General features: G+C 41.0%; 1 protein-coding gene across 1 annotated transcript; it reads left to right on the forward strand.

Moving 5' to 3' along the window:
- Positions 1 to 372: 372 nt before the first annotated feature.
- Positions 373 to 19336, forward strand: sv2bb (synaptic vesicle glycoprotein 2Bb; the record flags this gene model as incomplete). The annotated part of the gene is made up of 14 exons (XM_080002770.1): positions 373 to 608; positions 1014 to 1240; positions 7764 to 7944; positions 9204 to 9355; positions 10380 to 10513; positions 11475 to 11564; positions 12504 to 12617; positions 12964 to 13052; positions 13179 to 13254; positions 14025 to 14113; positions 15937 to 16070; positions 16784 to 16984; positions 17970 to 18129; positions 19153 to 19336. The coding sequence occupies 14 exons, from the start codon at positions 373 to 375 to the stop codon at positions 19334 to 19336; spliced, it is 2067 nt and encodes a 688-aa protein (XP_079858896.1).
- Positions 19337 to 23066: the final 3730 nt, after the last annotated feature.

Consider the following 23066-nt stretch of genomic DNA (forward strand, 5'->3'; position numbering starts at 1 on the left):
GGTTGTTCGTCCAAAAATACCAAGTTCAAAATAAACCCAACACATTCAAAGCGGAAGAAGCCAGACCACAGGACAGAGCTGCTCCATTTTAATAAAAATTGAGGGTGTTGTTTGCTCCTCGAAATAGGCAAAATGATTTGACCTAGCGATTTAGTGTATGTCATTTGCATATGGCAAATAACTCTTGTACTACCTCTTTAGAGTTCATTACATTAATAGCTAAGTAAACTAACACACTGCTTGACAATCTCAATCAACTGCTGGCTTATCACACAATCCTTTAAATTATCCAAAATTATACTCAAGGCTTGAAGGCGGCAGTTGCCATTGGTCTTATTTCAACCAATAAGACAGGTTGATTAGTTAGCCGAGATGGCCGACCCATACCACAACAATGTATACCACCAAGGTGGTGGCGATGCATACGGGACTTACGGAGAGGGCGGAGGCAATGAAGGATATGGTTACCAAGGAGATTACCCGCCCCAGGAAGAGGACGCAGCGAGTGATGCCACCGAGGGCCACGATGAAGAGGATCAGATGTACGAGGGAGAATACCAGGGGATACCGCATCCCGATGAAGTCAAGGCCGCACAGAGGGCAGCGAGGTAAGAACTGGGAGACTTCCTCTTGATAGGAAAATATGGAGGACTGTGGCTGATTGGCCCTCTTGGGGCCTGCCAGAAAATCTCTTTGACAAACCTGTCATAACCTTTAAATGTAATGTTATACATTTCTGGAGCTCAGATATGGCCAGAGTAAACTTTCTGAAGTATGGGGGCTTAGACAAAACTGCATTATTGTTAGATCAGATGCATGTGCTTAAGTTATTAGCATAGGTATAGGCACATGATAAGAACATGTCAGTGGAAAACATGGGACTTTCCAAAATGGGAAGACTTTTACTGCCATAATGTATTAAGCAGATCCTTGTTTTTACATATTTTTCTCTGATTAAATCAACTTCCTAGGAGGACAAGATGAACTTGTCTCTCTCTCCGGCTCTCCCCCAGGGCCAAAGCCAGAGTGGCAGGCAATGTGATCTCTGAGTTAGAGGAGCTCTCTGAACAGTATGAGGACATCATGGAGGACTGTGGCCACGGCAAGTTCCAGTGGACTCTCTTCATCGTGCTGGGACTGGCCCTGATGGCGGACGGAGTCGAGTGCTTTGTGGTCGCATTCGTTATGCCATCTGCAGAAAAGGACCTGTGCCTGTCCAACACAGAGAAAGGAATGCTTGGTAAGCAAGTCGATAAGGGATGGTGATTAATTGGAGCTCGGGGGCCTTTTATTAGTTATTTTTAAAGTGGACTGTTTAATTCCGGTTAAGTTTGCCACCTGCAAGAACTGACCCTGCCTAATGGTTCAATTACTTATTTAAATGAGTTGGCCTGTTATGACTCGTGCAGTGTTTTCTTTTGACAGTTTCTAATTGTATTGATTTCTTAACATGAGGGAGAAGGACAAATTATACATTTTCAGGTAACTGTTAGTAGATGATCGATTTGTTCAGCACATCTAGGAAGGCTATGTACTGGCCAAAGTGGCAGACCAAAAGTTGGCATACAAATCAAAAGCAGGTTACTCCAAATAATTGTTATATGGATTTATAGTTTCACTTAGCATCAACTGAACTAAGTAGTTGAGTACCATTATTCATTGCCACCACCACTTTACCACTATTAAAGTGGTGGGTACTAAATATGGGACACAGTGCTTTCACTATTGCAATCTCCTTTGCTAGTTTTTCCACTAGGCTGAATCACTAATATACAGTATAGTCAGCAGAGAATATCATTTGATCTCTGTCTCCCAAGTGGACGATTACCTTCGAGCGGAAACCTTCTCCTGCTATTGTGAAAAGGAGACCTTTAATACTCATGAATAATTTAATGGTTCAAATTATTTGAAATAAATCTCATTTCCAGTAGGATGTAATTTCTGAAGCGGAGCTTTCTGAAGGGATCAGTAAAAAAGTTTCCACCAGACTGTAACCCACAGGAACGTACCCATATTCTCCACCTCTGGCATTGGCCGTGGTGATCGGCCATACAATGGTGCTCCCACTCCCTAATTTTTCCTTTGAGAGGAAATCTATATCTGACCATTTGCTCAATTTCATCCATTGAAAGAGAAGCAGGGTTCATTCACATAAATACATTTCTGAAGGTGGACCTGATGAGCAAGCGCTAAAAGCTAGCACTGGAATGTAAATTTGGATACAAAGCAGGTACTCACGACCCAGTTCCATTCCTACAACCAGGTCGTTAAGTGAATTGGTCGATAAGCGAGGACCGATGTTATTTCACGGTAAGGGGGCGCGGCGATTGTGATCGCTGGTGTAGTGAATACTGACAGACTGCGGGAAGGCTGAGAACGGTGATGTGCGATGAAATGCTTGACGCTGAGATGCCGCGCATGCCACACGCACAATACAGACTGGTCAGAGAGTTGGTCGTAAGTCCGAACGGTCGTGAAGCAGGTAGGTCGTTAAGTGAGGAGTACCTGTACAGGAGGGGCAGGGGGGTCAACAATTCCAAAGAGAATCCATTTTTCTCATTAAGCCCACACGTTTGGCCATACAGCTCAACTCAGAGCTGGGTTTAATGTCTGCAAGCAACAATATCTTTACAGGGTCGGTGCAGACGGAGCTCTCACATTTCACACGGTGTAGTTAAATACGCGCCATTCATACAACGTCATGGGCCTCCACTACAGTGGAGAATGGATGTCGGCCGCAGCTCCGGAGGTAAAGTGATCGGCTGGCAACTGCAGGGTCGGGGGGTTCGATCCTCTGCTCCTCTTGGCTAATTTGCTGAGGCGTCCGTGGGAATCACATCTAACCCCGAAGAGCTCCCATGTTGGCTGTCTCCTTGTATGGCTGACCCTGCCGCCATTGTGTGAATGGGTGAATGTAAGGCATAGAACATGATAAGCGATTTAAGTTCCTTAAGTGGCGAGAAAAGCGCTTTATAAATGCAGTTCACTTACCGTGTCTCAAACCATTTCATAATCTTACAGTTAAAAACATACTCCACACCATTAACCATGACAGAACATCATAAACATTCTGTATAAGTCATGTCGCTTCCATCATTTATTCTCTCACTCCACCAACCCTTTTCAGCAAAGAAATTATTAAAAGTGTATTTCTGTTGAGTCATAAACACACACACACACACACACACACACACACACACACACACACACACACATAAGTTCCAGAAGCTTCTTAGAGTGGAGTGGCCAGTACATCATCAAATTAGACCCACTGGGTAATTAGCTAATGGCAACTATAAAGGCAGAAATGAATACAGCCTTTCTGGTGTGTGTGTGTGTGTGTGTGTGTGTGTGTGTGTGTGTCTGTGTGTGTGTGTGTGTGTGTGTGTGTGTGTGTGTGTGTGTGTGTGTGTGTGTGTGTGTCTGTGTGTGTGTGTGTGTGTGTGTGTGTGTGTGTGTGTGTGTGCGTGCGTGCGTGCGTGCGTGCGTGCGTGCGTGTGTGTGTGTGTAGGGGTTTATTTGTGTGTGTTCCACTGCTATAGAATACATCTTGGATTTTGGTTTTCATCACCTGTGTTAAATGAATTGTTTGGGGGTTGTCACAATCAATGCACGGGGAATGGGAACTCAGTTAAGAGGAGGGCAGTCTTTGATTTTGTTGAGGGTTTGGGACGCACAATTTGTTTCCTGCCAGAGGTTCATTTGAGGTAAAAAAGGGATGTGGGAATTTTTACGAGGGAGTGGGAGAAGCGGGGGTAGGTCTGCAGTATGGGGGGGTTCACAATTCAGGAGGGGGTATTCTTTTCGGGGACAGGGGGGTGAGGGTAGAGGGGTATTTTGTTGTGGAGCAGGGGAGGGTGCTGGGAGCGGACATTGCGTATAGGGGTCTTTGTTTGAGGGTCTTTGTTTTCTATGGGTCACAGGGAACGAGGGAGAGGAGGGAGATGTTGGTCAGTCTGGGACCGCACCTGGCCACCAACAGACAGGTAATCATTGGGGGGGATTTCAACTTGGACGTAGGGAGGGACACGAGTGGGGTTTTTGTAAAAGGGGTTCATGGCTGGGCATGGGTTGATGGACGGGGGGAGGGCTGTCACCTCGCAACTGGACGATACTACATGGCGAAACTCCCAGGGGATTGCGAGGAGGGTGGACTATGTTTTTCTCTCGAGGTCCTTGGGCGTGCTTGTCTGGGCGGGTGCTCCCTGTCTTTTTCTCGGACCACGATGGGGTCCTCCTTCGGGTCCAGTCCTGTGCTCCGGTCTTTGGCCTTGGGTACTGAAAGTTAAATCCTAGTATCCTCGAAGAAGATGAGTTCGGCGGCACCTTCGTCGGGTTGTTCCGGGGTCTCGAGGGGTTTAGGCCTCTCTGTGCCGGAGTGGTAGAATGGTGGGGAGTGGCAAAGGAGAGGATTAAAGCTCAAGCCACAGTTCCACAGTGGTGTGGGGATTGTATGGCTTGGTGATGTGTTGAATAAAAAACATATAAACCGCAAGGCCTTTTGCCTGCGCGACAACCCTGCATGGTTCCCTAGGTGTGTGCCCTGAACTCTTGGCTCCCGATTTTCTGCCGGCTCTTCTTCCCTGCCTGGCCGTGAATCCCTGTCTTCCCCGTCACGAGTCCCTGCCGGTCCTGTTCCCCTATGTCTTCTCAATAAACCCCCTGTACATACTCCCAAAACTGTGTGTCCTGCATTTGGGTTCCTCCTTTTGACCATCACCTAACAATTTTTCTTTGGCGGAACCCTAGGCATACAAGGCAGAAAATCATCTCAAATCAATACTCGGTGTCAATGTATTATATTATTTAGTAAGTAGTTAATACTTAGTTATCACAAATTTACACCTAACACAGACCCAGGAAGGGTCGGCTGCCTTATTTGGAGGCAGCCAGTGTATTTCCATAGTAGCTCAGAGCACTTATCCTCTCACCTTCCCAATTTCCTCTCTCCATTCCCTCTCTCTGCCTCTCTTTCTTCCCCTCTCTTCATCTCTTTCCGTTCTCCTCCTCCTCCTGCGCCATCCTCTCGATCTCCGAGAAACTCTGCGGTGAGTCAGCGGTGGGAGAGAGCCAGTTGGCCCCCGGCACCCGGTTGGAAGTTTCGATTCCCTCTGCCCCGACCTTGGCAACAGATCTGCACTAGCAAATCAGCAGACTCAACAAGACAAGCTGTTCAAGGCTGGCTTCAGTCGGTTTAATCTCTACCTTTTTAGCCATTTAATGTTATGCAGCATTCCCCGCTGCAGTTCACTAATTCCACCTTCACCACCATAACAAAAGTCACCAAAGCCCTGGTGAAGATGGCACCTGGCAATAATTGCTATAGCGTAGTTAAGACGACTTCTTCATAATTTTTCTTCACAAAAATGACTTCTTCACATCTTTTGAAGTCAATTGAGCTATCTACATAATAAGTCCTCCATTAAAAACTTAAATCTAATTTGAGTGGTCGCTACGTTCACTTTTGCTCTACATTATTCACACTACCTAGTAGCCTAATGTGTCTGTGAGAATCGACCTAACCCTAACCCTAACCCTAACCCATTGTGTAGTGAGTGGGTGACATTTGATCCCGTTTAATTGGGTCGATATTGGCTGGAAATGGTCATATAATATAAGATCAGATCAGATAAGATAAGATAGTACTTCATTGGCCCCCCATGTGGGAATTTCGGGCGTTGCAACAGCTTAGGAGGGAACATGAAGTACAGACCAAGGGTTAACACTATATCAATTCATAAATATATACATGCAAAATAAATTAATAAACAAAAATAATAAACAGCCTAAGAATGTCCAGTGCAGTAATGTTCAATTAAATGCAAGGTTATAAGTTATTATTAATAATAACAATAATAATAATAATAAAAATAATAGTATAAAACATTGTCTTACATCCCCTTATATAAAAATGTAAGGGGTGGTGGGGGTTCCAGATTTTTTACATGTTTTTTGAAGACAAGATAATATAAGGGAGTGTATTGGGGCCACAGTGTCCAAAGGTCTAAGGTGTGTGTGTCTGTGTGTGTGTGTGTGTGTGTGTGTGTGTGTGTGTGTGTGTGTGTGTGTGTGTGTGTGTGTGTTAGGGCTTGATTGGGTTTCATATCTGCAGCCCAATATGCTTACTCATCCAGTCACGAATCTCACTCTCCCTCCTCTCTCTTTCTCTCTCTCACTCTCTCCACCCTCCCATCCCCACCACACAACCATCTGTGATAGCATTGAGTCTTAAGGGGTTTCACACTGCTCCGTGGTTCTATCTTTAGGAACTACAAACACCTGACCCGAGTATCCAAGTGTCCAATCATCCAAGCTACCTATTTCTCTAAGATTCCTATTTTTTCTGGGACTCTTTTCTGCTTGCCTGTATGTAAATACAGTATATACAGTATATAGCCACCAATCAGCCACAACATTAAAACCACCACTAATAACCACTAATATTGTGCAGCTCCCCTTTGTGCAAGCCAAAACAGCTCTGACCCATTGAGGCCTGGACTCCTTTAAGTCCTGTAAGTTGTGAGGTGAGACCCCTGTGGATCAGGCTTGCTGTTCCAGCGCATCCCACAGATGCCTGATCTGATTGGACCCTAACTCCAGCCATCCACATGATGTAGAGGAAAACTTGATTCATCAGATCAGGCCACCTTCTTCCATTGCTTCATGGTCCAGTTCTGATGCTCACATGCCCATTGTAGGCACTTTCGGAGGTGGACAGGGGTCAGCATGGGCACTCTGACTGGTCTGCAGCTATGCAGCCCAATAGGCAGCAAGCTGTGATGCACTGTGTGTTCTGACACCTTTCTATCATAGCAGCATTAACTTTTTCAGCAATTTGTGCAACATTAGCTCTTCCGTGGGATCAGACCTGACAGGCTGGACTTCACTCTCCACATGTATCAATGAGCCTATGGGCGCCCATCACCCTGTCACCGGTTCACCGGTTATCCTTCCTTGGACCACTTTTGGTAGGGACTAACCACTGCATACTGAGAACACCCCCAAAGACCTGTTGTTTTGGAGATGCTCTGACCCAGTCGTCTAGCCATCAAAATTGGACCCTTGTCAAAGTCGCTCAGATCGTTACGCTTGCCCATTTTTCCTGCTTCCAACACACAACTTCAAGAACTAAGTCTTCACTTGCTGCCTCATATATCCCACACCTTGACAGGTGCCATTGGGACGAGATGAGCAATGTTATTCACTTCACCTGTCAGTGGTGTGTGTGTGTGTGTGTGTGTGTGTGTGTGTGTGTGTGTGTGTGTGTGTGTGTGTGTGTGTGTGTGTGTGTGTGTGTGTGTGTGTGTGTGTGTGTGTGTGTGTGTAGGGGTTTATTTGTGTGAGTGTGTGTGTGTGTGTTAGGGCTTGATTGGGTTTCATATCTGCAGCCCAATATGCTTACTCATCCAGTCACGAATCTCACTCTCCCTCCTCTCTCTTTCTCTATCTCACTCTCTCCACCCTCCCACCCCCACCACACAACCATCTGTGATAGCATTGAGTCTTAAGGGAGTGTGTGTGTGTGTGTGTGTGTGTGTGTGTGTGTGTGTGTGTGTGTGTGTGTGTGTGTGTGGTGAATGGAATTCTCACAAGAATCATTTAAATGAAAATGTTTGCAAGTGTTGCACCACTACTATCTCAAAAGGAGACGATAAAAAAAAAAAATGTAAAAAAGTTTATTTATTGAGAAAATGTCTACCTTGTCTACAATATATGGTTTATGTTGTCTTTTTTACACATTGCATTATTTTCCCGCTCTCCAGGTCTGATCGTTTTCCTGGGCATGATGCTGGGAGCGTTCCTGTGGGGCGGGCTGGCAGACAAGGTGGGCCGCAGACGCTGCCTGATAGTGGCGCTGGCAATAAACTGCATCTTCGCCTTCCTCTCCTCCTTCGCCCAGGGCTACGGCTTCTTCATCTTCTTCAGGCTCTTCTCTGGCATCGGGTAAAACGCATAAAGACTTTTTAAGTTGAGGCTTTCTCAATAAGCTGTAAACATTTTTAGTAGTGTCTTAAAATACAGTATACTGTACATCAAATGCAGTGCAGTGAAAAAGTATTTCCCCCCTTCCTGATACCTTGTTTGTTGCATATTTTGTCAAACTGAATGGTGTCATATCTTGAGGCAAAGTGTATGGCAAGCATTTAACATTTAATCCAGAGGATGAACTAGCATTTTTTTTAAGTTACTGGTACTTATATTTTAGTTAGTTGCTATTCCAACAGTTACTAGTAACTTTTTAAATGTTAGTCAAAATGTATTAGGTACTAGTAAATATTCCATTTGTTAAGAATAACTATTGCAATGTTACGAGAAACATTGAATCCTATGGGGCTCCGTGTTTAAGGTATTCAATATTTGCCTCGGACTAGTATCTATTCAGATTTTTACTAGTATCTAATTGAATTTTACTAGTCACTATTATTTGAGACAATCAACCTAGAAATTAACAATTAATAATAAAAATAAACCTGGATACAATGGAAAATTAATCAGAAAAACAACAATAAACAATAAACATTACTATATACAGTTTACTTAATGATAAATAAAAACAACAATCAATTTAAAACAAAAAATTACCAAAAACAAACAAACAATGAAAAATCAGTGAGGGAAGCAGATGATGTCGTTTGAACAATTTCCGTGTGTTTAACCGGAAGACCAAAATATCTGTATGTATCTTGGAACGTTATACACAGGCGACAGCAGGAGGATTGCTGGTTCAATCCCTGGCTCCTCCTGGTAGCGTATCAATCTGTCCTCGAGCTAGGCGCAGTCCATTGGCCACAACAGTCCAGAGTTGGATGTTTCATGCAGTGACTAAAGAAGCAGCGGAGGCAGGGGGCAAATCCCATTCCCACTGCTATAATAAGACGGCTGTTCTTGTAATGGCGGAAATGAAGAATTATTATCCCCCTGTGGATGAAAATCTACCAAGGCCTTCAGAGACCGGAAATGTGTGTAATTTTCCATTGTGGATAAATGGAACCAGCATCCATATCAATTATGCAGGGATCCAGCATAAAGTTAAATTATTTTCAACGATATTGGGTTAAATTGGAGAACTTAATAAGGATATTGATTCAATAACTAACCCCTTCTTCTGGTATCATTCTCACCTGTACATGCTTATCCCTGGTGTGTCTCTCTCTCTCTCTCTCTCTCTCTTACTCTGTCTCTTTGATGTATTTTTCCTTCAGCATTGGCGGCTCGGTGCCCATTGTCTACTCCTACTTCTCCGAGTTCCTTCAGATGGACAAGCGGGGAGAGCATCTGTCCTGGCTGTGCATGTTCTGGATGATCGGGGGCATCTATGCCTCCTTCACTGCCTGGGGAATCATACCGAGATACGGTGAGGGTGTCTTCTATTATACTACTTTCTGATATCAACACGCAAGAAAAGTTACTTCCGAAGCTTCCTATAATCAGGTCCAGCGAGGAGAAGGTATTTCCTTTGAGAGGGATGGAAGACCATCTGTGTCACAAAAGTGGAAATATTAATTACGTCTTGTAGTCTTTTTGTAGTCTTTTGTAGAACCTATGCGTCTTTGCTTTTTATCATGGGTCACAGGGTAATGATCTTAATCAGTGTGAAACCAGCAATTGGCATAAATGTGTTGGCGTTTTTGTTCTCCATTACTTCACATTGAGCAGTGGGGAAATAAATGAATCTGCGTAATATCGTCAGCTATGTAAGGGCAAAGTTCAATAATATAACAAAAGTTGGCCGTGATGGACCTAAATCATCGATGTTTCAAGAAGTTTTCTTTCTGCAGAAAGGGCACTGCATCTTCTTGCATACAGTGCAATCACGACACATAAATGATTCCATCTCCGTCCAAACAATCTCTTTTGATAAGTTAATTGTTGCCAAATGTTCCCAACACATCCTCTCCTCCCCTGGATTGTCTGTGTCTGTTGGAACTCCTGAGGGGTTACGATAGTTCTGGATTCCTCTTTCTTAGGTTAAGAAAGTCTGACATTTTACTTCTACGCCTAGGTAGGTAAGGTAGGACCAAAAGTTACGCTGAGCCAATACATTTTGGGAAGTTAGGATTTAATTTCCTTCTCTGACACATACCACAAATGGTTAAACACAAAAATGTGAAAAAGTATTTACCCCATTATGGTGACAAGGGGGCACATACTGTAGATGGATGGAAAAAACAATGGAGTGGCTTCACTGGTCTTTATTAAATCGAAATAAAAAATGTAAGTTGCTTTTTTGATTAAAATGATATGATACAGGCTTTGCAACACTTACTTAGTGGTATTTTGTGTGTGTGTGTGTGTGTGTGTGTGTGTGTGTGTGTGTGTGTGTGTGTGTGTGTGTGTGTGTGTGTGTGTGTGTGTGTGTGTGTGTGTGTTTTTTCCAGGCTGGGGCTTCAGTATGGGCACGGAGTTTCAGTTCCACAGCTGGCGTGTGTTCGTCCTGGTGGCAGCCCTCCCAGCCATCGCATCTCTGGTGGGTCTCATGTTCATGCCTGAGAGCCCGCGCTTCCTCCTCGAGGTGAGACCACTGCCGTGCAATATGTATTTTTTTGCATCACTTTGGTGAATTTTTCAGCAATTTACCAATCTGGCCTTTTCATAAGTCATTCAGAATCCTAGACTAGATTATTATCTATATCTAATCTGAAATGTTCCCAGACAATGCATCTCCAACTGTCAGTAAACTTGCTAACCCTTATATGCTCTCTATTTTCTGCCGTCCCCCTTTTTGTGCTGTAACAATGTAAATTTCCCCGTTGTGGTACTAATAAAAGTTTATCTTATCTTATCTTAAATACATGAGATAGATTCATTTACCAATAGGTTAGACCAGAGGTTCACAAACTGGGGTGCTTGGCCCCAACAGAGGGGCGCCAGATCCTCAGGGACTTGCTAGGCCTTGGAGTCACTGAAATAATCAAATGTAATGTGAAACACTTGAATTCAAAGATTATAAAGTAATTATTTAGTGTCAAAGGGATTGTAAGTTACAAGCCAAAATACAATAAATGCATGGAAAAAAGCACTGGGTCTTTTTAAAAGAAGGGTTTCACGTTGAATCAGGTAGGTCCCTTAAGGTTGGGTTGCTGCATTAGGCAAAAATCATGTACATTTGTTCATTTGATAATGAAAAAGTCCAACCATTCATTATAAATTGATTCAAGAATCTAGAATTTCAGAATTGTTTTATTTGTGACTGTGCAGCGATTCTTATTGCCACAGGCTTTTCTTTGGCGCAAAATTGGATCAGATGCATCTTTTTTCTATTGCTCCTTTCCCATCAAAGAAAATTTCCACACGATAATTGCGTTTATGGAGACTTTTGACAGCTTGGTTCCTTTGATTGTAATATAGAACTATAGAATAAATAATAGTGTGGATGATGCACTTGGAGGTGGTATTAAAAAAAAAGCCAGTTTTTTACTAGTAATTTATTGTCCCAACATATGTTTGTCTATGTGTGTTTGTGTGCTGAACAGAACGCCAAGCACGACGAAGCCTGGATGATTCTGAAACAGGTCCATGACACCAACTGGAGGGCCAAGGGACAGCCTGAAAAGGTCTTCACTGTGAGTACTGGAACATGCAGATGTAAACAGACACATTTCCCAATTGTAATATAGAATAGAAATGAATGACTGCTGGTAGTAATACACTGGGAATCTTTTAAAAATATAATTAAAGATGTATTGGTCACTGCATACAGAGCTATTGGGGTATATAGAGCTATGAGAAATGCTCTAAAGTTCTAAAAGTCTAAATTCTAGTCGAGTCAAATTCATTCAAAGTCACTGAAAGATTTTGATTCGGTCATCAGATTGAAAGTTAGTCAATTTGAAATCGACGGGCAAATCAACACAATAAACATCCAACTGCAACATGGGTTATTTTGCCTTAAAGAAAATGTTACTGAAAAATTGTAAAAATACTGTATATATTCAAAATAGTAAAATGAAAAGCTGGTAACATCTGGCAAAATGTAAATATCCACGAAAACAGGAAATAGGGTGGAACTTTACAGTCTCTAAACACGATTCATGAACAATTAAATGATAGTAAGTTGATATTTTGTTCACAGGTACATTGATTTGATGATAGCGGGACTAACCTAAAAATGTAACTTTTTTTTTTTTTTTTAATGGCTTGACACTCTCAAATATAATACCCTACCCCCACCAATAATTAATTGTGGAAAAAGCTAATTTCCGGCATACCAATTGTAAAATTTTAATATACTTCCTGTATAAATGACTATGAAGAGTGCATGAACAGTTTGCAATAACTGTCAGCCAACATCATCAATCTCTTTTCCTTTTAGTTATCAATGAGTTTTGTGTGTTCTATTGGATGTGTCTGTGGCCCCTGAATATGTTCCGTCATGAAGAAATGATAATATTATGCTAATAGAATGGTAATAAAATCAGTTGATCACAGTATTTATGCATTGGATTGCAGTTTCAAAGACATTCGAGTGTGATAGACGGATACATCTTAATGCACTGTTTCAGGTGACCCATATAAAGGCTCCTAAGACAGCTGAAGATGAGTTCATAGAAATTCAGAGTGCCACGGGAACAGCCGTGCAGCGCTGGACCGTCCGCTCACTAACGCTGTGTAAACTGGTAGGCACTAATTATACACATTTGCAAATATATATATATATATATATATATATATATTTCATTTAAAATTAGGACAAGAGAGTTATCATGTGTCCTTGAAATGTTTAATCTGTAAAACTGTGTATCATCTGCAGGGTTAGGCTAACCCTCACAGTAAGACCTAGAATTGAGTCTTTCAATTCTATTGCCATATTCGCTTTATTCCAAAACCAAGTTAATCCGGCATGGAATTTGAAATATTTACTGTCCTATTAAATACTACAAATATATTTAGTTAAACTGAAAATTAAAAAAAAACCAACATGAAGATAACTTTAACAGATAACTGTAGCTGATTTCCCCTCAGGTTCTAAAGAATGTAGCATCTCTCCTGTCGGCTGAGCTGAGGTTTGCTACTCTCTTCATGGCCATCATCTGGTTTTGCATGGCCTTCAGGTCAGTTCATATCTAATACCTTACTATTTATACCATCATTTCAGTCTGATGCGGGACTAAGCCTGAGTTCAGGTTGCCTTATGATATGACATGGTTATTAACCCCTTTTCTAACATTGTGTTCCAGTTATTATGGTCTGTCCGTCTGGTTCCCCGACATGATCAAACACCTTCAGTATGAGGAGTACGAGGCCAGAGTGAAGGTAATTTTAAAAGCAATCCTTAGCAAGAGGAAATGATTGGGTAAATAGAAGTACAGTTACTAGTGATTAAAGGATTAGTTCTATTTTTAACAAGCTACTTTTCAACCAATTTAAATGTTGATTCCATCATTTATAACTGATTATAACACAACCTCCCTGAATGTGTCACTATTGAGAAACTTGCTCACACATGTCTTAGTGATTTTCACTTTTGTAATCGCCACAAGTACATCCCGATCATAACGTCGGCTCAATAGGTTTCCGGAAGAAAGCGATGCAACTTCCTGTTTCTAGTCTGTCACGTTTGCGTGGATGTAGCCAAAAGGGCTGATTTGTGGAAAAGAACACCTGCTAAAATGCACTGTTTGCGACCATTTTCTTCCTGCATCGTATAAAAAGACCCTCTGACAATATTCTGAGCTTCCAGGTTTGGAAAAGGAGATGTAACATGTTTTTGTTTTTTTTAAGGCTTAGATGATTGCCCCATTGGGCTGCATTTAAACACCGTGAGAGCTACAGCAGAGCAGAGCAGACCAACATTTCGATTTGGTTGAAAAATGGCGAACCTGGTCTTTAAGTGCATTAAATGTCAAACTAGTTGTGATTCTCAATCTGTGATTCTATAAATGACAGCAATTCTTTCTATGATATGAGGTTATATCATATTCATTACTTTAGATGCCATAGTATTGTATGTTATTAGGATGTATTTACAGCGGCAAAATAAATCCCCAGTGTTTTTCTCTTTCTTACACTCTTTATCTGCACAGGTGTTCCATAGAGAGCGTGTGGAGAGGTTCCGTTTCAACTTCACTTTGGAAAACCAGATTCACAAAGAAATAGAATACATCAGAGACGAGTAGGTCCCAACAAATCGCTCTGTGGACACAAGCCAGACCTATGGCAGGCCTTGCCGTCAGTTTACTTGAATACAAACAACATAAACCTAGATTACGATTGATTACAATAAGGGACCCTCATTTTGTGAGCATTCTCAATCTCAATGCATTAGATTTGGCATCACAATAGTTTTTTCATTTTAAAACAAAGCCAGCACTGAGAAGGTGAGCACAGACTTTATTTTATTTTGAGTTCACTGTTGTTTATGGTGGTGCTGTTGTAATTGACTGTAAGGCAGTCAGTAACATCTTATTCAAAACAAGTTACCACTGTTACTATTATAAGTTGACCAATCATTACATTATGAGTGACTTTGTTATTATACAGTTGCATGCATGAACAAGATTTGACCATGGGTGGAGGGGGGCAAAAAAAAAACACAACACGTGAACTTGCATTTACATTCCCTATTAATGAATTAAACATCTTCGTTTCCCATGAGTAACAGTAATTACCACTAATACTATTTGATTAATAATAATGTCTTATCAAAACAATTCTTAAACACTTAAATGCACCATTGATGATAGCTAAACAGTGAACAAAATGAGTCTAGATATGTGACTAGCTTAGATTTGTGACAAAATTTGCATTGACTGTTTTTAGCTAAGTAGGCACTACGTGCTAAATTGCAAATTCCAGGGTTGCCATGTCTAGCATTTTCACCTGGTCACACACGGATTTCTGACTGCAAAATCTGGAACCAAATTCAATTAGTCTCAATGCAATCACAATATTCCCTTGTGTTTGTTTTACTGATTGTAGTTGGTGAACTGCCTAGCTTGCTAATCAACTACTGCATAGAGCTACAGCACCGGTTCCGACTACTTTGCATAGACACGCAAAGGAATTCTGCACAGCCAGTTTAGATTGGCAAGGGCCTGAGACTGCTCAAACCCAAAGAGGCTAAAACTAGTCCAGCTGCTCGGACAAACATCAAAGCTGGCAACCCTACTTAGTGTTGATCATAGCCGAGAAAACAAAGAAACGGAAAATTAGTTTTATACACTGGAACGCTGCGTGATGTTACTAGAGAGGACAGTTGTAGGAGGCAAATGAAACCCACGCCCCCTTTTTTTGCCACCCTCTTGTCTCACCCATAGTTGCATGTTCCTTTTTTTTTTAAATATATGATGCCCTAGAACACATGGAGCGTTTACTGTGTATGCCGGTTTAAGAAAAATGTAAGTCATTGTACAGTGAAGACGGTAAATCTCGAGGTTTATCAAAGCTTCACGATGATGTTTGATGAGGTTTTTATTGTGTATATCATATATACTTTCATACAGTATACATACATTTATACTGTGCACATTTACTACCCATTGTTGTTAAGAATGTAAAAGGGCCTCATCTCAGGAATATAAAGTGTTCGATACATCTATACTATGTATACTATGTTGTATATACATAGTATACTATCTAAGCACTACTGTATATTATGAAACTTCTATGCTATGCACAGAAGAATTTGACAGAATGAGCCTTCCAAGTCCAAACTCCATCTCGTGATATTAAACTATAGTCAAACAAAATCCAGCCAAAGACTACTGTATATTTTCATGAAGAGCTTTCACAAACCCGCTGCCATTTCAAACACGACACTTCTTCTTATGGTAATGTCTGACAGTAACCATTCTTCATAGGTACGTACTGGAAAAGGCATTTTGTCAATTTCTTATTCTATGCTATGGCTGCCATAGAAGTGAGTGTCTCGTGGTTTTATTTGTCTGCCTGTTTTGCGTTTTTTTTTTTGTGTGTGTCCCATCCCACCCCCGATAGGTTCATCAACATTGAGATGAAGTCAGTGAGGTTTGAGGACTCACTGTTTGAAGACTGTTACTTTAAGGATATCAAGTCCACAGACACTGTGTTTAAGAACTGCACTATCCGATCCACTGAGTTCATCAACACAGGTAGGTGCCGGGATCAGCTGGCAGAGGAGTGTTTTTAAAGGGCAACTTGCAGGTTGGCATTTCCAGTGACTTAATGTGTGGGGAATTATGTAGCAATTTGATAAAAATAAAAAAATTCAACATTTATTTTAACTTAGAATATAATTATTTGTATTATATTCTTCACCGAAAACCAAACCAAAAACACAAACTTGAAAGAGACTGTGGACAGCTCTCTCCACAGACACAGGTTCAGGGAGGAAGAAGGAGACTTTTGCTGGGGGGGTTTTATTATAATTAAATAATCAAACAAAAAGGCCATCACCTCCCGGTCCAGCGGCCGGTCCCTGATCATCTGCTCATCACCTTGAACTTAAAGGGCTGAAGAGCCAGGTACGAACAGGTGATCCACATGTTGGTATCCATCGTGCGGTGGAGCCACTGCAGTGGGGCGTGGGCCAAACAGAGGGTGAGGCCTGGGGGGGAAAATCACAAACCTATCCTTTAAAGACGTGCTTGCAGTATCTCCTACTCAGCTAGGAATCTTCATCGTTCACGCTGTTTTAATTCCCACACATTTGGTCATGCACTGCACTGGCACAGCTAATGAATCCCCATTCTCCTCAAAGAACTGATCAATAGCGGAAATCTATCAGTACATTACCACCCTCAGTCACTTCTGTTGACATATTTGAGAACGACTTATCACTGGCTCTTTCCTCTGCTCCCGCCAGACTTGTGGGAGGAGAAATTCATCGACTGCAAATTCGAAAACGTCTCTTGGCACGAAAACAAACATGGCTGCCACCTGGACACCGCCGTGGAGAATGATGTTCTCGTTTACCTGGTCAGCTTCCTGGGAAGCCTAGCGGTTTTGCCTGGCAACATCATCTCCGCTCTCTCCATGGAGAAAATTGGCAGAGTCAAGATCATAGGTGACTTCTTATTTTTTAATTACTGCAAAATTATTATTACATTGCTATTGTATTCTCAAGTCTTATCAGTTTTGGAGTTTCTAGATTCAGAAATGGAGCTTGATGGAAATGGAACCCTAACCCTTGATCCAGATCATGTCGATTTGGTTGGCGAAATGCATTGGTTGCTGCTCCTTTTCTATTTCTTCTAGTAACACTAGAATACTCTTTTTCTCTAATCTCTCAGAAATACTTTTCTTTCAGCGATACAGAGTACACTGTATCTGTTTTTCAACCACCATGTTCTGTAGCGTGCCATGATTTTTTTTTTTTCTCAAATTCCACATTAAAAAAAGTATGGAGATTAGCTTTTGTGTTGCAAGATCAAAATTGCAAGGCAGTATTAATTCATCAGTTCCAGACAGAATACCAACTTTATTCATCAGAACAAGTTTCACACTGAAATTGACGACTTTTCGTGGGGATGAAAGCTTCATCTCGTTCTCTCCATTTGGTTCTTCACTCAGCCTAACTTTCTGACTCTTTTTTAATTTGATTCAGTTGGTATAACGCACAATGAACGAGAGTCAGAAGTGTCTTTTTAGCTCTGAGTTGTGAATGGAATTTTCACAGGAGTCATTTTCTGTCTAAATTATTTGAAATACAAAGAGTAAATCAGTCACATTCAATATGAATTGTGTCAAACACCTTGGTCCTTTTTGCCTTGGACTATCTGCAGTTTGTGAATTAAAGATTCACTCGTGCTTTTGCAGGACTGATTCCCAAGGGTTTTGTTCACTACGAGCGAATTGTTTGCGAGTCTTGCATCATCAACTATTAGTAGGCTTATAATACTAAGCACAGTTTGCCATACGTCTGACGTTCTCAGTGGTTAATGGTGTGACGTGGGATTACCTCAGTGTACACATGTGCCGTGGCAGGAAAATGGTTGGGGAAACTAATTCTAACAAATCCCTCACCTCTCTTCTTCCTACTTCCCACTCAGGGGGTTCAATGCTAGTTTCCGCTGGCTGCACCTTCCTCCTTTTCCTAAGTTTCAGCCAGTCGGCGATCATCGCTCTGCAGTGCCTGTTCTGCGGCGTCAGCGTTGCTGCGTGGAACGGAATCGAGGTGGTGACCGTGGAGCTTTACCCGACCTCCAAAAGGTACTAGTCCGCATGGCACAAGCCCCTTTTACCTGTTTGTAAGTCTGCCCGGTCCTGCTAGATGTACTGTACAAGTGCTAATCTCGGCACAATATTTCAAAGCTTGTGCCAAACTTAAGTCAACTAAACGTTGATCACAAATCGTCCATTTGATGGACCAGAATAACATGCTTATTACCTATGCAGTTTGCTGTATGGTTTGATGGATTATTAAGATGCACTGCATCTTAATAATTTACATTCAGGGATTGTTCATTTTTTCACACAAAGTTCTTATTCTAAAGGTTCTACCTCCCTTGCTAACTATACAGTCAGAAAAAAAGGTTTAATTAGGGTTTTATATGTAACATTAAAGCTACATCAAGCAAAATTTAATGAAATTAATATTGATATGATTGGTAAACAAAATATAAGTTCCCCTCCATTTTTTGACGGTTTTTGAATTAAGATACACAATTGTGAGGATTAATAACGGTCGAAAATCACTCGCTGAGGAACAATTGTGACCCTCCAAGGTCTAAATGGATGAACCAAATCTGAAAATAAGTTTAATATTGACTTATATCTCATTAAATGCATTTTGCTTGTTTCCTTATTGGTATTGTTGCTTATGGGTTGCCGTGTATGAAAAATTCTTTCTCAATATACGCAAAAATCAATCAAATATCAATCAACACAGAAGGCGTACTGTGAAATTTTCCACATAACATTCCACATTAAAAAAATGGAAATTAGCTTATGTTGCAAGTTCAAAATTGCAAGTATGTACTTATTCATCTAGTAATAACAATCACAATTTATGTTTTTAGCGGTTAACAGAATAGGCTGTGCTGTGGGTTATTTCATGCTAAAAAGTGTGCCGTGGCATTAAAAAGGTTGGAAAACATGCAACCTATAATAGGAACCAAGCCACATGTCACACAATGCCTTGCATCACACCAGGAAACTGTTGCTTAACTGCTGTAGCCCAAAGCAACTTTGGTTGTCTCTCTCTCTCTCTCTTCCTCTCTCTCGCTCCCTCAGGGCTACGGCTTTTGGGATGCTGAATGCTCTCTGCAAGCTGGCGGCCATCTTGGGCAGCTCCATCTTCGCCAGCTTTGTGGGCATAACCAAAGTCATCCCCATCTTGCTCTCTTTCGCCGCATTGGTCTGCGGCGGGATGGTGGCACTCAAACTGCCCGACACCCGTGATAAAATCCTGCAATGAGCTCACGTTGGGGTTAAAGGTTAAAGGCTTGTCTGGGTGGGTGGGGGGGTTGTCAGGGTTTGAGAACGAGAGCAGCATGCGGGGGGCACAGTGTGTAAGGGCGTGCAAAGGTTGGAAACTGTTCATTCTTATGTGTGATGCGACCTGTTTTGACGTCCCCTGGCACATTTCAAAAAAGAAGAAACATACAAAAGTGGGAAGCTTATTATGGATATTTCATTGTTAATTATTGTAGATGATAATCCTTGTGTTTCGGTTGAATGAGGGTGTGATTTGGCCAACGAGTGAAAAGCGATAATGACAGTTCTGACAGACAACTCTTAGATGTACTTTGTCATTATCTTTATTCTATTTATATTTATTTTGCATTGTTTGAGTTTGGGCTCTACTGCTCATCACTCCAGGCGAGGTGTACAGCAAACATAGGCATGCTTAATGAGCTAGAAATATCTGAGTGATTGGCATGAATAGAAGAGTAGAGCCCAACAGGTGGAAGCAGTGGAGGTGGAGGGAGCGCAGCAGGCAGGCAGCAAAGCAGGTAGGGATTGGCCCATAAGGACGTGGACGCATGTGGCGCCGTCGAGTTGTCTGACAGAACTAGCTCCATAAGCTACACATCATTTCAGAGGGTGAGGAGGAGGATGAACCTCTGACAGTGATGGTAGAGATGAGGTTTCACACTCTTATTTTGTGTCTTTAATATTATTTTCTCAGTGTACTCTCACATAATAAAAGCAACTTAACAGAGATGCCCCAATAACAAGGCGCATCTGTATGCATGTGGTTAAAAAATACTTGATAACCAGAAAGATTTACTAATTTAGGTCATGGTTGGCATCCATGTATCATATCTCGGTTATTTTTATTTGTCGACACAAGATTTAAGAATTTTAAAAACGCTACAAAGTAAACGCTCTGGTTGTGGACGAGCTCCGTGAGGGAAATATTTGTTGTTGTTGTTGTTGTTGTTGTTGTTGGCCTTTAAATGCTTCCACATTGGATCCCTGGCCAAAGATAATGTGGTTTTGTACCGTCCCATATCTTAAATGTCTTATTTATTTCTGCTCTGAAGTCGGTTCAGTTGTATTTGAGCCAAACGCTTCAATCAAAGACTTTGATGAAGCTTCCATGTTCACGCTGTCCTTGTATCTCCTTTTTTCACATCCACAACTCCACACTGCACCGTCTCCCAGAATGAATACCAGATCCTTATAATTTCCTTTCCTCAAGTTGTTATTCAAGAATTTTGCATATATCATATTTGAATCCGTTTCTCCTTGCTGATTGGTTTTTTTGTTTTTTGTTTTTTTGCGTCACCTCTGCCATATCCCCTCAACTCCCCATTTCACTGAGACTGACTTGAAGTACTCCCTGGTCGCGCCGTTGCGTCCTCTAGTGGTGAAAGGTGACTATCACAGACGGATATAATGGAAATGTCTTGAGGAGCTGAATTTATGTTGACTTGTTTTTTTTAAGAAAATATCAGCATGGAGATAGATCTAGAATATATATTTGAAAACAGATATAGGCGGGTGAGTTGGTGTCGTATTGATTTTGTTGGTTTTAATCACAGATGTGCTTTTTTTTTTTTTGCGTGTCTATTTTTGTGACCGCTCATCCGTCTCACTCACAGACTGACCGATTGCATGTCTGTTATTCCCTCCATAGACGGTGTTTCTGACGTGTCTTTAAAATGTTATGTCCATTTTAACAATCTATCGGAGACGGTTTCCCAAAAATAAACGCAAACTTAGCCCATTTGATAGCACCACGTGTTTGTTCCCCTCCAGTCAGTGCTGGCTGGTTTCAACACGGATGTCAAAGATCAGATTTTCGACTCTTGATCTTGCTGAACGCAATTTTTTATTTGTTTATTTATTTATTTATTTATTTTATTAGTTTTATTTTTTTGTTTGTTTTTTGAGAATGGGGGCTTGTGAAATAAATCCGAGGTGGCTATCTTGGAGCTACACATTTATTTTTGTGAAACCTGTCCCTGAGTGGTTTACTGTGTGTTTCACTGTATGATGTATAAAAAAAAAAAAAAAAAGACAACGAAAAAAACAAAACTTGTGCTCGAATGTTGCATTGTCCTGCTTTTGACGAACACTCACACTAATCACCATCAACCCATTGAGTTATGTTGGAACGTCGGACCACGGATTCATGAGCCGTTCAAGAGCAGTTGTAATGCAAAGGGTTAAACCTAAATCATAACCGTGACGGATTTTTGTTCAAAACATTCTCCTGTGGTTCTCAACGGGTGGCTCTCGATCCAAAACTGGGGTCCACGCAAGTGCAGTTTGAATGGACTTAAGGTATAGTTGTCGCCCTGTTTAAAAATAAATATATATATATAATTTATTTTTATTTTTGAAGTGTACTCAATTTCTGGTGCAGAGCTTCACACCTTCAAGATAAAAGCGGTCACGACAGCCTTCGGCTAACATTGCACTCTTTTAAGTCTACTGTAGGTAAAAAATAAAATGTCTAATAAATCTAGATCTTACTTTTTCATTCCCTTAGTTCCCGGCCTTATGACATTCATTAGGGCAAAAAAGGAGTCCAAATCCTCTCCAGTGTGAGCTTATCTTTCACGTGTGACTGGCATTGATTATTTCTTTCTCAGTGTTCCTAACTGTCAGCGCTGCTTCAATTAAAAAAGTTTTAAAAAATGAACGTGAACTGGCTTATGAATACAGTGTTTTTAATTCCTATGTATCTATTTATTTGTCTATTTATTTATTGATTTGTCTTGTACAATCTTAACCGGACCAGACATCACTGTAAAGCAATCAAAAAGAGAAAGCCATAATTTTTTTCTTCTTCTATATGTAGTCTTAACAGTATTGTCCTTTGGTTTGTGTGTGTGTGTGTGGAGAGGGTATATTGTGTACAAACCTTTCTGAGGTGCGACAAGTTTTCTTTTCTTTTTTGTTTTGTTAATGTCTGTTCATGTGGCTGTGGAAAAAAAATTAAACAAATGAAAACTTAACTCTGCTTTTATGGATGTTCTAGAAGTTCTCAGGTCAAGAAACCACATTATGCGTTGGGAGTATTGCAACAATTGCAAATTAGAAAGTAATTTTTAACAAAATCTGATAAGATTCTATTCGAAACATGTAAAAAAGAAATACACTTGGACACTGACATGTTTTTTTAAGGCTTAAAACTTTGGAATGCATAAAAAAAGGCTAATCTATCCTTTAAGACCTTAAAACATCTAATAGGACAATCAAGACAGAGGCTGCTGTGATAAATAACACAAAACGGCGACTACACCTTCATAAACTAGCCAGATAATGGTGTGATGTGTTCAGTTGTTATCCAATTTGTTTTAATTCTAATGAATGATTCTGAAATAATGATATAATATACATGGACCTGAAGGTTTAAAGGCGATTGGACTGCTCATGTAAGTTGCTGCTCGTTAAGTAAACGCAAAGCAATTCAATCGCACCAGAATTGTTTCAAAAAGTATCAAAATGCACCATATTGTTTGCACATTTGCCTATTTTATTATTGATTTTTACATGTGTGTGTATGAAAGGTACGTAAGAAAAGTATACAAAATATGGGAGATGACTTCATTTAACAAATACACATAATTTTACATGAGGAATGCACAAATGTGACAAAAACCCTCAGAGAACACTTTGCATTTGCATTCCTTGAATTTTTTTTGGTGTTATTGCATGCACTGTGCAAAGAACGTGTATCTGCTCCCAGG

The sequence above is a fragment of the Zeus faber genome, assembly GCF_960531495.2.
Source record: "Zeus faber genome assembly, chromosome: 6".
Taxonomy (NCBI): domain Eukaryota; kingdom Metazoa; phylum Chordata; class Actinopteri; order Zeiformes; family Zeidae; genus Zeus; species Zeus faber.